The 13,621-nt window shown below is 45.6% G+C and overlaps 1 protein-coding gene across 2 annotated transcripts in view; it reads left to right on the forward strand.

Annotated features, from left to right (window-relative positions):
• The window catches only part of LOC101949612 (prosaposin-like), a 43,966-nt gene that overhangs the window by 14,831 nt on the left and 15,514 nt on the right, over nucleotides 1-13,621 (forward strand). For both annotated transcript variants that reach the window (XM_024108653.3, XM_005281876.5), the window contains exons 2-4: nucleotides 9,015-9,148; nucleotides 11,889-11,963; nucleotides 13,156-13,281. In XM_024108653.3, coding sequence (XP_023964421.2) covers nucleotides 9,015-9,148; nucleotides 11,889-11,963; nucleotides 13,156-13,281 — 335 coding nt within the window. The remainder of the gene's footprint in view (nucleotides 1-9,014; nucleotides 9,149-11,888; nucleotides 11,964-13,155; nucleotides 13,282-13,621) is intronic.

Consider the following 13,621-nt stretch of genomic DNA (forward strand, 5'->3'; position numbering starts at 1 on the left):
TGACGGAGCAGAGAGACAAGTGGAGGGCACAAATGAAAATCACAAGAATGGAAGGGGAGCCATGGGCGATCATGGAAGAGAAGAGGGGCATTCAGGAGAGAGAAACAAAAGGAAGGGGTTGCTGCTCCCTCAGGAAGAGACTGAGGGAGACTTATAAGAGTAAGCAAGAGATGAATTTACAGGCAGTGTCTGTAAATGAAACTCAGGTCCTAAAATGAATCAAACAGGCATTTCTGGCAAATTCCTGGCAACACTGTGGGGGAGAGAGGAGGTGATGGCAGAATGTTAATGGCACTTTATTGTGGCTTTACTATGAAAAGCGCCTATATAAAAACAACCATCTGACTCAACATATCTGCTATCAGCACACCTAATACAGAGTGATCTGGACTTTCTCCTCTTTGTGTGTCATCAACAGAATTATTTACTAAGTTCCAGTTACAGGGCCAACCTGTGCAAACCAAATGCAGGCAATAGGTTTGCATAAGCGTAACTGAGGGTATTGCTTGATCTGCTGACCCTTTTAGTAATGGTGATAGATAAAATGTAAGCGAGAAAAAGAACCTAGCTTGCCTTTCAGAGCCCAGTGTGAGTTGGCAAGACCGACAAACGGGGTGGGGGGGGGGGGGAAGGAATATATATATATATATTTACTATACATTGCTTGTATCTTACAAGGAAGCTAATGGGAGAGACATGGAGGCCTACGGTACCATTCCTACAGCATTCATTACTTTCCGCATGCTTTAATAGCAAGACCTACGGAAGGACATTGTCTTTATTTCACAGCATTTTTGTTTCCAATTATTGGTTGGTCTGAGGGGCTTATGGGGATGGCATCAATAATAGGCAATTGCCCACTTGATACTGAAGTCTCAGGAGAGTAAATGTTTCCCGGGAACAGGCTGGTTGCTCTACACAGAGGAATGTATTATGTGCACAGCACAGTTGATCCCCTGAGATCTTTGTGAACAGGCTCACTGGCTTGTGCAGCTTTTGGTCTAGTTATAGACAGTTCACTGTGTATGGTACACAACAGGCGAGCTCCATAATGTCTTGGTGGGGAAATGACAGCTGTGAGTTGTATGCTGAGCCCCTAACACAGGAGTGGGCAAGCTTTTTGGCCTGAGGGCCACATCAGGTTTCTGTGCCACCCCAAACAGCCACGCGTGGCTCGGCCCCCGTCCCATATCTGACCCCTCCTGCTTCTCACCCCCTGACAGCCCCCCCCCGGGACTCCTGCCCCATCCACCCCCCCGACCGACCCTGGAACCCCTGCTCCTAACTGCCCCCCTCTGCCCCATCTAGCCCCCCCTTCCTGACTGCCCCCCGGGATCCCTGCCCCATTCAACCACCCCTTCTCCCTGACCACCCCCTGCTCCTAACTGCACCCCACCGCCCCATCCAACCCCTCTTCTTCCTGACTGCTCCCCACGGGACCCCTGTCCCATCCAACCACTCCTTCTCCCTGTCCCCTGACTGCCCCTGGCACCTCCACCTCTGACTGCCCCCTGCCACCCGATCCAACCCTCCCCTCCTTCCTGACTCCTCCCCCCCCGGGACTCCTGCCCCATCCTCTTCCCCCCCCCACTCCCTGTCCCCTGACCGCCCCTGGAATCCCCACCGCGACTGCCCTCTGCCACCCCATCCAACCTCTCCTCTCCTTCCTGACCGCCCCCGGGACCCCTGCCCCCATTCATCCCCCATTCCCCGCCCTTTGACTGCCCCGACCCCTATCCATCCCCCTCCGCCCCCTGACCACCACACCGGCGAACTCTCTGCCCTCTATCCAACACCGTGCTCCCTGGAGCACTGGTGGTTGGCGGCGCGGCTGCACCAGGACAGGTACCTGCGCTGCTTGGCTGCAACCAGCTATGCACCGTGCAGCACAGAGCACCGGGTCAGGCCCCAGCTCTGCAGCTGTGCTGCTCCAGGAGATCGTAGCCCCGCCGCCCAGAGCATTGCGCCAGTGGCACAGTGAGCCTAGGCTGCGGGGGAGGGAGGACAGCAGGGGAGGGGCCGAGGGCTCGCCTCCCGGGCCAGGGGCTCAGGGGCCAGGCAGGAGGGTCCCGTGAGCCGTAGTTTGCCCACCTCTGCCCTAACAGCAAAAGGTGGAGTTCACTGAGCAAATAACTCGTGAACAAAAAGAGCTTGTCACCCCATGCACTGTGTTGGCCATCTTTCGCTGTTGTCACAATTACTAGGAACTCTGCTGGAGCAATGGAAATGGCCCACAGAGGCTCCAGGGAAAAGGTTCATTTCACAGGAGTTTGTTTATTTAAGATTTTTTTCATATTTCACTCATGGGAACAACATAATTAAATCTTTTTCAAACTTCACTGTAAACTAAAACTGCCTCTTGTCTTTGGCACCTTTGGTCAACTACTGCTTCATTAGACTTCACAGTAGCCTGGCATCACAAAAATGCATATGGGCCATCACAATAGAGCCGGCTGGTGAGATTTGGTTGGGAATGTGACATGACCGTCTTAAAGTCTGGTTTACAATCATTTGCTCAGTGCCTTCTGCCCCTTGCTGTCAGACAGAATTTAGCACACAGCTATACTTACTATTTATTTACTTGTAACGCGGTAGCACCTAGGAGACTCAGCCAGTGACTGGGGCATCATTGTGTTAGGCGATGCACAAACACAGAGCAAAAAGATAGTCCTTGTCCCAGCGAGCTTGCCAACTAAGTATAAGACACGAGGCACTGAGTGGATACAGCCAGGCAGATGTGGGGAGCCAAAGAAAACACTGAGACGTTACTGATCAGCATGATGGGCAGGGGTCTCAGCACGTCGGCTGCCTTAACCATTGTCAAGTCTTTTGTAGAGATCGCAGCAAAGGAGACAGCCTGGGACTAGCTCTGACCTGAATTCCTGACTCTCTTCTCCTGGCAAGGTGAAGACCTGGGTTCTGCAAAGAGTACTGGAGCCACTTTCCAAACGCTCTGTTACCTCTCTGCTCTGAGTCGTCTTCTCAGTCAATTGGTGCGGCTGTGTCAGTTGCTCATGTTGCTGGTACCAGTGGAATAACTAAGGAGGCAGGTTAAATGTTAAATGTTGCGGACCAAATTTATCCTTAGTAGAAGCCCATCAGAGTCAGTAGAATGAAATCCGGGATGAATTTGGTCTTATGAGGGTTACTTACATGACACTCTTTTCAAAATGGCATACGCAATCCCTACAGCAGATCAGCACGTGTAGCAGTTAGCGGAAGCTTGAGCAGGCAGTAAAGAGTGAGGCCCAGCCTTGGTTCTGGACTCTGCCATGTCCATTCCTGAAGACCTGGGAAGCAGTACCAGTTCACTGAGTCTTCTTCGGGTTAAGATGCAGGGGCTGGCTGTGTGCCCAGCCTTCACTCCAATTGCTACACAGCAGATTGGAAAACCAAGGTGGGGCAAATGACATAAACATGTGCAGGCCTGTAATCTCGTTGCCAGCATTGCTATTGTGACAGGAAATGCTTACTATGGAGAATGAGTCACCAAAGAATGCCTCCTGTTGAGCAACACACAGGGTATGGAAAAGAACCTGGAGGCCGTTAAAGTTCTATGCAATAGCACATTGCGAGGGTCCTAACTAGGCTTGTGAGGTGACACCTTATTGAGGCAAAGGATCTGCTGAGTGTAGGGAGTAGAACAGAGGCTTTTCCTTCTGCTGTGTAGATCAATATGGTTTTCATGTAGGCTATGTTAGCAAGGTAATGGTTTAAACTGGGAAGGTGATCTCTGGAGTATCAGATTTTAATAAATGAGAACAGATTCTGTGGAAAGAAGCAAAAATTGCTGCAGACATTAAAATTGTGGTATTCATTTATTCCTACTACTTGCCTCCTGACTTTCCACTGCCTGTGATAGTAATGCACATTGGGTGGATTTAATTAAAGCTAGATGCGGGAAGTATGTTTTCTTCACACTATACCTTTTCTGTGCTCATTGGATTGTAAACTCTGAGGGCAGGGTCTTTGTCTCCTTCCCATTCTGTACAGCACTGAGCACCCTGTCAGAGCTTAACACAGTAAATACAAGGGGTGAAATTCTGGCCCCAATGAAATCAATTTTTGGCCACTATGAAGTCAATGGCAAAATTCCCATTGACTTCTGTGGGGCCAGGACTTCACGCCATGTTTTAAATTTCTGTCTTATGCGAATGTTGGTGGGACACAGAAGAATCCCCTAGGGATGGTGCTAAACTGGCAGCAATTCCATTGGGGTGAACCAGTGACTGATGCCCATTATCTATATTAAATACCATCTGCTTCCCATAGTTCTCTGTACCCAGGACCTGGTTGTGTTGGCTTGTGATATCAGTTTGTTTCCTCTTAGTTTCACTCTAAATCTTCCTTCTGTACCTAATTTTTTGTCTTTGTCCCAACTTGCATTTAACTTTCTGACTGGGCCTAAATGAATTGGGCTATTTCTAGGCAGCAGTTAACACTCCCTTTGGCTTTCAAAGTAGATTCAGCATCCAGTCTCTAAGATAGAAAGCTAACAAGCAAACATCACTGGTACTTGGGCAGACAAACTAGTGAGGATGGATTTGGTACAAGTATGAGACTTAAATCAGAAGTAACCAGCAGCACATTTGGTGTGACATTCTAGCCCCATTGAAGTCACTGTGAGTTTTGCCCTTGACTTCAGTGGGGCCAGGATTTTTAACTTGGTTCTCCACAGTCCACTTAATCTTGCTTTAGACAGCAATGCCCTCTGAACAGATTATTCAGTGATGTGCAACGGGGTATCTTGTATGTTTACCATACCTGGATTGATCTGGGGAACGGAGACTCATGCTACAGCCACTGTCACAGTAGGTCAAGAAAAACAACAAGGAGTCCGGTGGCACCTTAAAGACTAACAGATTTATTTGGGCATAAGCTTTCGTGGGTAAAAACCTCACTTCTTCAGATGCGTAGAGTGTAAGTTACAGATGCAGGCATTATATACTGACACATGGAGAGCAGGGAGTTACTTCGCAAGTGAAGAACCAGTGTTGACAGGGCCAATTCAATCAGGGTGGATGTAGTCCACTCCCAATAATAGATGAGGAGGTGTCAATTCCAGGAGAGGAAAAGCTGCTTCTGTAATGAGCCAGCCACTCCCAGTCCCTATTCAAGCCCAGATTAATGGTGTTAAATTTGCAAATGAATTTTAGTTCTGCTGTTTCTCTTTGAAGTCTGTTTCTGAAGTTTTTTTGTTCAATGATAGTGACTTTTAAATCTGTAATAGAATGACCAGGGAGATTGAAGTGTTCACTTACTGGCTTTTGTATGTTACCATTCCTGATGTCCGATTTGTGTCCATTTCTTCTTTTGCGGAGGGACTGTCCGGTTTGGCCAATGTACATGGCAGAGGGGCATTGCTGGTACATGATGGCATATATCACATTAGTAGATGTGCAGGTGAATGAGCCCTTGATGGTGTGGCTGATGTGGTTGGGTCCTCTGATGGTGTCGCCAGAGTAGATATGGGGACAGAGTAGGCAACGAGGTTTGCTACAGGGATTGGTTCCTGGGTTGGTGTTTCTGTGGTGTGGTGTGTAGGTGCTGGTGAGTATTTGCTTCAGGTTGGGGGGTTGTCTGTAAGCGAGGACTGGCCTGCCTCCCAAGGTCTGTGAGAGTGAGGGATCATTTTCCAGGATAGGTTGTACATCGTGGATAATGCGCTGGAGAGGTTTTAGCTGGGGGTTGTATGTGATGACCAGTGGTGTTCTGTTATTGTCCTTGTTGGGCCTGTCCTGTAGTAGGTGATTTCTGGGTACCCGTCTTGCTCTGTCAATCTGTTTCCTCACTTCCCCAGGTGGGTATTGTAGTTTTAAGAATGCTTGATAAAGATCTTGTAGGTGTTTGTCTCTGTCTGAGGGGTTGGAGCAAATTCGGTTGTACCTTAGTAGGTCAAGAAGACTCTCCATTAGATACCTACAAAATCTGGTACCTAAGGATTTGAGTCATTGTCCTGCACTCCTAAAATAAAGGAATAAAACAATAACTAGACTGTCATTCACTCTAGCCTGGAAGAATTATAGCTTATCGTACCCTCCATTTTGGAATAAACTCACAATTCTGTCCCTCCCATTATATCTAATAAAAGCAGGGGTAGTAGCTGTAATAATAATAATACCTAGCTCATCTAGAACTCACCTGTATGAATTACTGCTTGTGTCAGGGCTCAGTAATGTGTCAATAGCTCTAACCCTGTTTGCTTTCCGCAAGGAAGTTGCGATGTGGACCAAACCCTGGTAATTGAGCTCTAGCATATATTTGGGTCAAGTGGAATTTTCTCCTTGACTTGTTGTCACTGTTGTGTTTAACATGAAATTTGCTATGTGCCAGTCCCACTCTGGCTTTAGCAAACCTCACTTTGTATATTCTGGACTTACTTCCTGTTCTTAGCCAACAGCGTAGGTTGAGTTGTAATATTAAAACAGGTCCTGAATGTTGAGAGGGCCAGGGAAAACAAGATGTGACTAAGAGGAGGATCAAGTTAACTGAGTAGTTTGTTTGACAATTATTTATAATACCACCACAGAAGAGCCAAGAGGCAGGATGGGAGGTGTCTTCTGTCCTCCATCACCTCCTCTCCTTGGAGTATGGGAGAGTCTTAAATTCCCCAATTTCCTGTAACTTCTGATTTTCCAGTTCCTGTTCTTTGCCTTTGGCAGGAGTCTTCTAGATCAAAGCCTATGCTACCAACTTAGTACAGCTCATCTACTGAGCATTTACATGGTTCTATGCACATGTTCCATACAAATAAAGTATATTAAAAAAACATTTTTAAGGTTGGAAAGGCAATCACTCAAGTTAGGAATTGCCAGATTTGTGGTTGCCTACATAACCTTAGTTCTGCCCCCTTCCGTAATGCTTTATAAGAGAGTCTTCATGATCATATAGTATTTTTATCTACAGGAGCCCTGCCTCATTCAATGCTCAGAGAATGAGGTAGTTCAATATTTTCTTTTATCTTCATTCAATGAATGGCCCCATGTGTTACTTACTGGACACCATCCACAGTATACACTGAATATGTAATTACTAATTTCTTCATGGGCTTTTCTGTGGTGTTTGATCACCATTGTATATGAATACTTTATAAACATTAATAGATTTATCTTCACAACGCTCCTGCGAGCTAGGAGTTATTATTCTCATTTTACAGATTGGGACCTGAGGCACAGTGAGATTAAGGTAAAAATTTGCAAAACTGGATGCAGTGATGTCTTCCTGTGTTGGCAGAAAGTCTGAACCAAGAGCTCTGAGAAGGTGATCACCCCGAAGCTTAAAGGCGACTATTTAAATGAAAAATTGTTCACGGTTTCACTGCTGATCACTTATCCGAAACTTCCAGCTTACATGCGTATTCCACTGTCCTGAACTGCTTCCCACTGCATCTTGGCTGCAAAAAGCTCCAACTGTTCTGTCCTCTACCTAGCTGCAGAAATCTCCTGTCTCTCCCCAACAACTTCTGTAATGCAGTTATAGGTTGCCAATACAAAAATGTCTGGAGAGCATGAAGTATGCCGGATGCAATCAAATGAATAACTCAGGGAGCGTGGCCTGGATCTCATTATTTATGTAATTCATTAAAAAACTCATTTTTAAAATGAAACTTTAATAGAATTTCCAATGTGCTGCAGCAGAGTGCGTAGGACCCAGAGATCTCACCACAGCATTTGGCACACGCTTTTGGTATTTGTGTTAAAACTAGGTTGGTAATTCTTCAGCGGACTTAATGAGACACACCCTAAAGGGGCCAATTGTTAATAAACATTCCTCACTAGCCTTTTGTGAATAACACATTAAGGTGCTAATTGTGAGTGAGAGGAGGTGGGTTTTTCAACTAGAAGGGAGGGTAAAAAGTAGGTTTGAGGCATCAAAGTGTGGGTTTTCCTTAGCCAGTTGGACTCAGAGTTTAATGTTCTGTGTACAGGGGAAACATCTTACAACAGTAAATGAGGCCTTTGTTCTGGTTATGTCTTCCTGAGTCTGCAGAAAGTCTGAACCAAGAGCTCCGAGAGGATGATCACCCTGAAGCTTAAAGATGCCTATTTAAATGAATTTTTTTCACAGTTTTATTGCTCATCATTCATGTGAAACTTCCTGCTAACGTGCTTATCCACAGTCCTGAACTGCTTCCCACTGCAAAACTTGATTTCAAGTCAGCCTGAGGGAGTGGAAGTCTTGTCTGGTAGGGTTTGGTTGCTAATGGGCTTTGGATAAACCCTAAAGAGGTTAAAGAGCAGTTTCAGAATGCAAGTGCTCAAGCTTGTATCTTATACAATGGCTGAGTTTCCCACGCTGCTGTTCAGATGCTATCCACATGCAATGTGCACTCTTTGTCCTGAAATGAACTAGCCTGCATTGGTTTCATTCCCTCCTTATGAGAAAATGATACATTGCACAGGAAAATATCAGGGAAACTGAAGTTACTCTAGTACTAGTACTCTAGTTAGCTAGTTCAGTGCTGAAATGCATACCAGCCAGGAATGTTAGCCCTTCAATAATAGTGAAAAGTCTTTAATATTCTTCCTTTTCAAGGCATCCTTTGTGTGAAGGAAGGCAGTGGCAGGGAGTCCTGGGAGACTGAGATCTAATGGAGGAATTTTGGGACTTAAGTTTCTGGAATCTCTTCCTAAAGTTCACCTAATTTATCTCGTTGATGCCTCCAAATTCTTTTGGGTTGACTCTTACATGGTTTTTAGCATATTAGAACCAGGGGTTTCTTGTGTGCTGGAGGTATAATTTAATCTAGCAATTGGAGAAGGAAACAAATCAGTGTTTGAGGCTGGGGGCTTAATAGGACCTACAGAGCTACGTGGGGCAGCCTACATAAGACATGCTGAATTGGCCTACACTGCTGTCTAACACCTCAGGATAAAATGTAATACAAATGTCTTAGAATGGAGACATATGGGCAAGGCCTCCATATGGTACACTGTGTGGTAACTCTTCTTCAAAGGTTGAATATCCTCTGAATTGTGCAGTTTGAAAAAGGACTCTCTCTCTCTCATTGGCAGCTGTGGCGAGCCCCCTCTCCTGGCAGAAAGAGTGCACGGAGGGGCCTGAGAACTGGTGTCAGGATTTGCAGACGGCTTTGCGGTGTGGAGCTGTGGAGCACTGCCAGCAGACTGTTTGGAACAAGCTTCCTGTGGTGAGTGTGTAGTCTGAACAGGCTTGTTCTCTTCTGTCAGAGCCCTTGTATTCCCACGTGCAGCTCTGTAAAGTTCAGGCCCTACTTACAGGAATGAGCTGACATCTGAATTGCACTTTTCTGTAACAGTTTGTGTCCTCCAAAAATTTTGTATCACGTCTTTCTTTGATACCAATAGGACTGCACAATGTGAATGAACTAAAGGGAGAGAGTGACTGGCTGACTTCTCTCTTTCAGTCGCTTTGCTCTGCATGGTTCATACCCTTTCTACGACAGGCTGCCACCAATCTAACAGACAGCCCTATTTCTTTGACGTTTATAGGAATGAACATGTAACTCTCACACCTGTTCAAAACAATGCATAATTCCAGAGGTTACATTAGGCCACTGTAAAACGTATGCTGGAGAATTTACAGGCCTTCCAATAAAAATAAAAAGCTTGTATGTACAGATGCCTATGCATTTTCCCAAGAGTTCCCATGTATGGAACTTTTCTGTAGAAACTGAAGATAATTGTTGGACTAGCCTAGATCTCTCTAACTACACAATTATCACTGTGTGTACTGGAAAAACTGCAACTTGCTATGGTCAATAAAATGTATTGGCTTCTGTGCACATAATGAGTGAGAGTCTGATTCTCAGTTGCCACATCCTTGCACTTGGGGCAGGAACAGGGTGGATGGTTAAGGTGTCTTTTAAGCTACCTGTATGTCCTCCATATTGTGGGGATGTTCAGGGCACTGCTCAGTCTCTGGTGTAAGCTAGAGTTAGCCTTGGGGCTGCTCTAAGTTACACTCTGCTTCCCATGGCTCCTTTTCTCTGCCTCCCAAAGTTTAGCTGAAAAGCAGTACACTCCAGTCATGTCCCCGGCCTGCACTGACATGCCCCCAAAGTTCCCCTATACTGGGGGCTGGGAGCAGGGCTGGCAAAGAGTCGTTAGACCAGTTCTATGTCAGTAGGGACCCCCCGTCTGTCAGTCTCCTTTAAAGTCTCTTTCTGCCGCTAGAGTAGTGTCGAGAGGCCTTGGCGTAATTGGGAATTGGGCCCTGTGTACATCAGCTGGTTAAAGAGAAGGGGGACACCATCTGGCTAAGCGTGGGGAAACAGGCAACAAGTGTAAAGGTCACTTTGAACTATAAAAACTGGTTTGCAAAGAGTGATGACCCTCCCACACCCGTTGTTCTCTTCCCTCAGCCTGGTGTGGGGAAAATCTGCTTTTCTATAACCTTATGACTCATCCCAACCTTGTGTTTAATTCCCTCCTTCCTCTTTCCATGCTGAATGTCACATTGCACACCAGTCAGTCAGGCCAAGAGACAGTTTCTTTTCCACCTCCTTCCTAAATGGGAAATGCACTAAAACCCCCAAACTCTCCCATAGAAGCAGTTAGCGCTGGCTGGAGGCTTTACCTGGTCATTGCTAGACTTGTTAACATATTGGGCTGTATTTTGTGAAGGTGTAGGACTTTAGTAAAGGAAGTCTGATACCGTTTTGGAGGGTTAGCATGCTTCTTTTGAGGTGCGCTTTTGTCCTGTGCTGTTTTTAAATAATGAGCCTTTTTGATTCAGAGTTTCTCTGTGGGTTGTTGGGGTTTTTTGTATTACCAGAAGTGCAAGCTAGGTTGGTGTATAAAGTCTGCAGGCAGGATCCCTGTTCTGACAGATTTCACAAGGCCCGTCAGAGCTGGGCTCCCCCTTGCAGGTGTTAGCTAGTCCAGGCAAGTCATGTGGAGGAGGGGTGGTGACACCTGGGTGGGGTCTGGGAGTGGTAGAAAGCTGGGGGCATGGGGATGGCAGATGAGACGGGGAGTCTGTTATCCATTCTGTAAAACTTAAGTGCTTGAAGTTTTCTATATCTAAAATGTCTAGGATTTCAAAGTGTTTAACGGGGTTAGACGCCATCTTTCTGTCTCCTGCAGTCACCTAGGCTCACTCCATGCCACTTGTTTTCTGCCTCTGTCTCATGCTCCCTCTCCTAGCCCCATCACCAGGTACCTTATACCCCCTTATATTTCCCCCCTTTTCAGTCTTCTGTCCCCTCTCCATGAAGCTCCTCTTCCCTGCCCACACCCCATCTGAGACCGAGAAGCATGGCTCCACGTGCCACCCTTTCTATCTCCAGTCCCCAATCTCCCCTCTCGGTGCCTCCATCTCTTTACCCCACCCAATCTCCTGCCCCTTCTTATTTACACCTCTCCCCGTGCCCACCTATGCCTTTCCACCTCTGCCAGCAGCAGGTCAGTGTACTGTAAAGGGTTTTATATTTACAAATGTTCATGTTGTATAACATTCATCTCTGTATGGAGATAAAACCAGTTCTTGTCATTCCCCCAACTGGACCCCTACTCCAAAGACCCCACTAACAGGCAAAGGAAACATGAGTTTGGAGATGGGAGGACAAAAAGATGTTAAGAAAACTTTCTTGGATTAAATGATAACATGAATTTTTGAAAGCATGGTAGCTTTAAAACTCCTTTTCTGCCCCCCTCTCCTCAAAAACCTACATAACAAACCTTCCCAGAAAAATTCTATCCTGGGATGAGATGGGGCATGTGAGATTTCAAGGGAATAGGGGTTTTTTTTAGAAATTGGGGGAGCAGAGGTTGAAACTTGGGTTTATGTGAAGCTAGTTTCCTCCCTCACTATATGATACAGAGACAAGAAAGGGAAAGGAAATTTTTCATTTATATACCAACATGCAGGTCCCTCTCAAGTAACTCTTTTCTCTTTTCTATCCCCAGAAAAGCATCCCTTGCCATATGTGTAAAGTGGTGGTATCAATGCTTGGGAAGATCTTGCAGGACAATCGCACAGATGTAAGTAGCTTGAAGAACCCAGCAACCTTTTTGGCTTTGGGCACTAAGATGCCTTTATAACTATAGTGGTGACCCAGGGAGGGGCAAGGAAGGGGAAGAATATCATGAGTGGTTTTTGTTACCTGAGTTTCACAGAGGGAGGAAAAGGAAAGCAACTGTAAGATTTTCTGTCCGGTGTATGATCAGGATGGTCACAAAACCTGAGACTGACTTGGGGGTTGGAAGTAGATTAACCCTATTATTACCTACCTGCTAGTCAGGAATTTCCATGCAGACGTTGGTCAAGAGTGTCATGTACGTAAAGGCCCCTTTACATTGTGCTGTCTCTGGCAGTGCAAATGGTTACACTGCAGAGGAAAGGTGCCTAAAAAGGGAATTGGTGTTAGGTGAGAATCATGGGATACAGGGAGGGGCTTTGGGCTTCAGCATCTCTAGCAAAGGGGGTCCCTTTCCCTGTCTCTCCCATTGGGGAATTTAGAGGGCTTACTTACCCCTGATATGCCACTGACTTGCTGTAAAACACTGTTGTTTGAATGTTGGGTGCTTTCTTCCCTTATCCTCTTGGAGCACTCATTTAGCTTTGGGTAGGATGGTGGGTTACCGTGCAGTCTCTGAAGAAGACACAAAGATCTGGTGTGTGATGTGACAAGGGGATTTTGGAGCAGCCATGTGTCACTCTCCCCTCTTTCCCTTTGATGCAAGTGCCATTCCATCTGGTCAGCAGTCCATCCATATAGTCAGCTTTTTTTTAGCCTCCTTTCTTATCTCTAGTTGGAATTTGGGTGTCTATGAAACAAAGAGAACAGATAGTGGATCTCCTGGATTGTATTTTATAAGCTAGAGAGCTTGCTTCACATGAAGCCTTTAAACCTATAGGAATTCTTTCTTATAGTGACAGGTCTTGCAAGAAATCTTCCTCTTACCACAGTGTAGTAGGTGCCAACTCCGGCATCCTTTCATCCCCCAACAGATCTGGGATTGTCTGTTTTTAAATTTGAGATTGGAGAAATAAACATATTTCATCCATCCATGCTCCAGTTCTGCTGAAAGTCTGTCTTCCCCCAGGGTGGAGCTTAAGAATTTGCCCAGATTTTCAATAGTCTCTCCTAAGAATGTGAAGAACGTACAAAGCTTTTTGCCATGGTGTATGTGAACACAGCCCATAACACTCCCCTCTTCTCTTGTCTCCTAGGAAAGGATCCGTGCTTTCTTGGAGAAGTCATGCCAGTACCTTCCTTTCCAGGACTGGTCAGTCAAGTGCAAGAAGATGGTGGACACTGGCATGATAATGATCGTAGAGCTGAGCAAACAAGTATTGGTAATTGGTTGGGGGAAAAACAATGATACAGATTTATGGTGTAAAACTACTATGTTGACTTTCTGCATTTTTTGTCCCTTTTAGGACAATAATAATAATAACTAATACGGTAATAAGCTTCTGAGAGAGCATATAAGCAGATTCCAGTCCAATACATTAATTTCTGTAATAAAAAACCAAAAACTTTAGATAGCTGATAAACAAATTCTTCACTTACCTGCTAAGATTTGAATTCAGGATCCTATTTGACCTGCAGCAATTGATGACACCATTAAAACCTAAATTACTTAAGGAATAGAGCCTTAAAAGTGACCTCCAAAGGAAAATAAAACATAGGTTT

This window comes from Chrysemys picta, chromosome 7 (assembly GCF_011386835.1).
Source record: "Chrysemys picta bellii isolate R12L10 chromosome 7, ASM1138683v2, whole genome shotgun sequence".
Taxonomy (NCBI): Eukaryota; Metazoa; Chordata; order Testudines; family Emydidae; genus Chrysemys; species Chrysemys picta.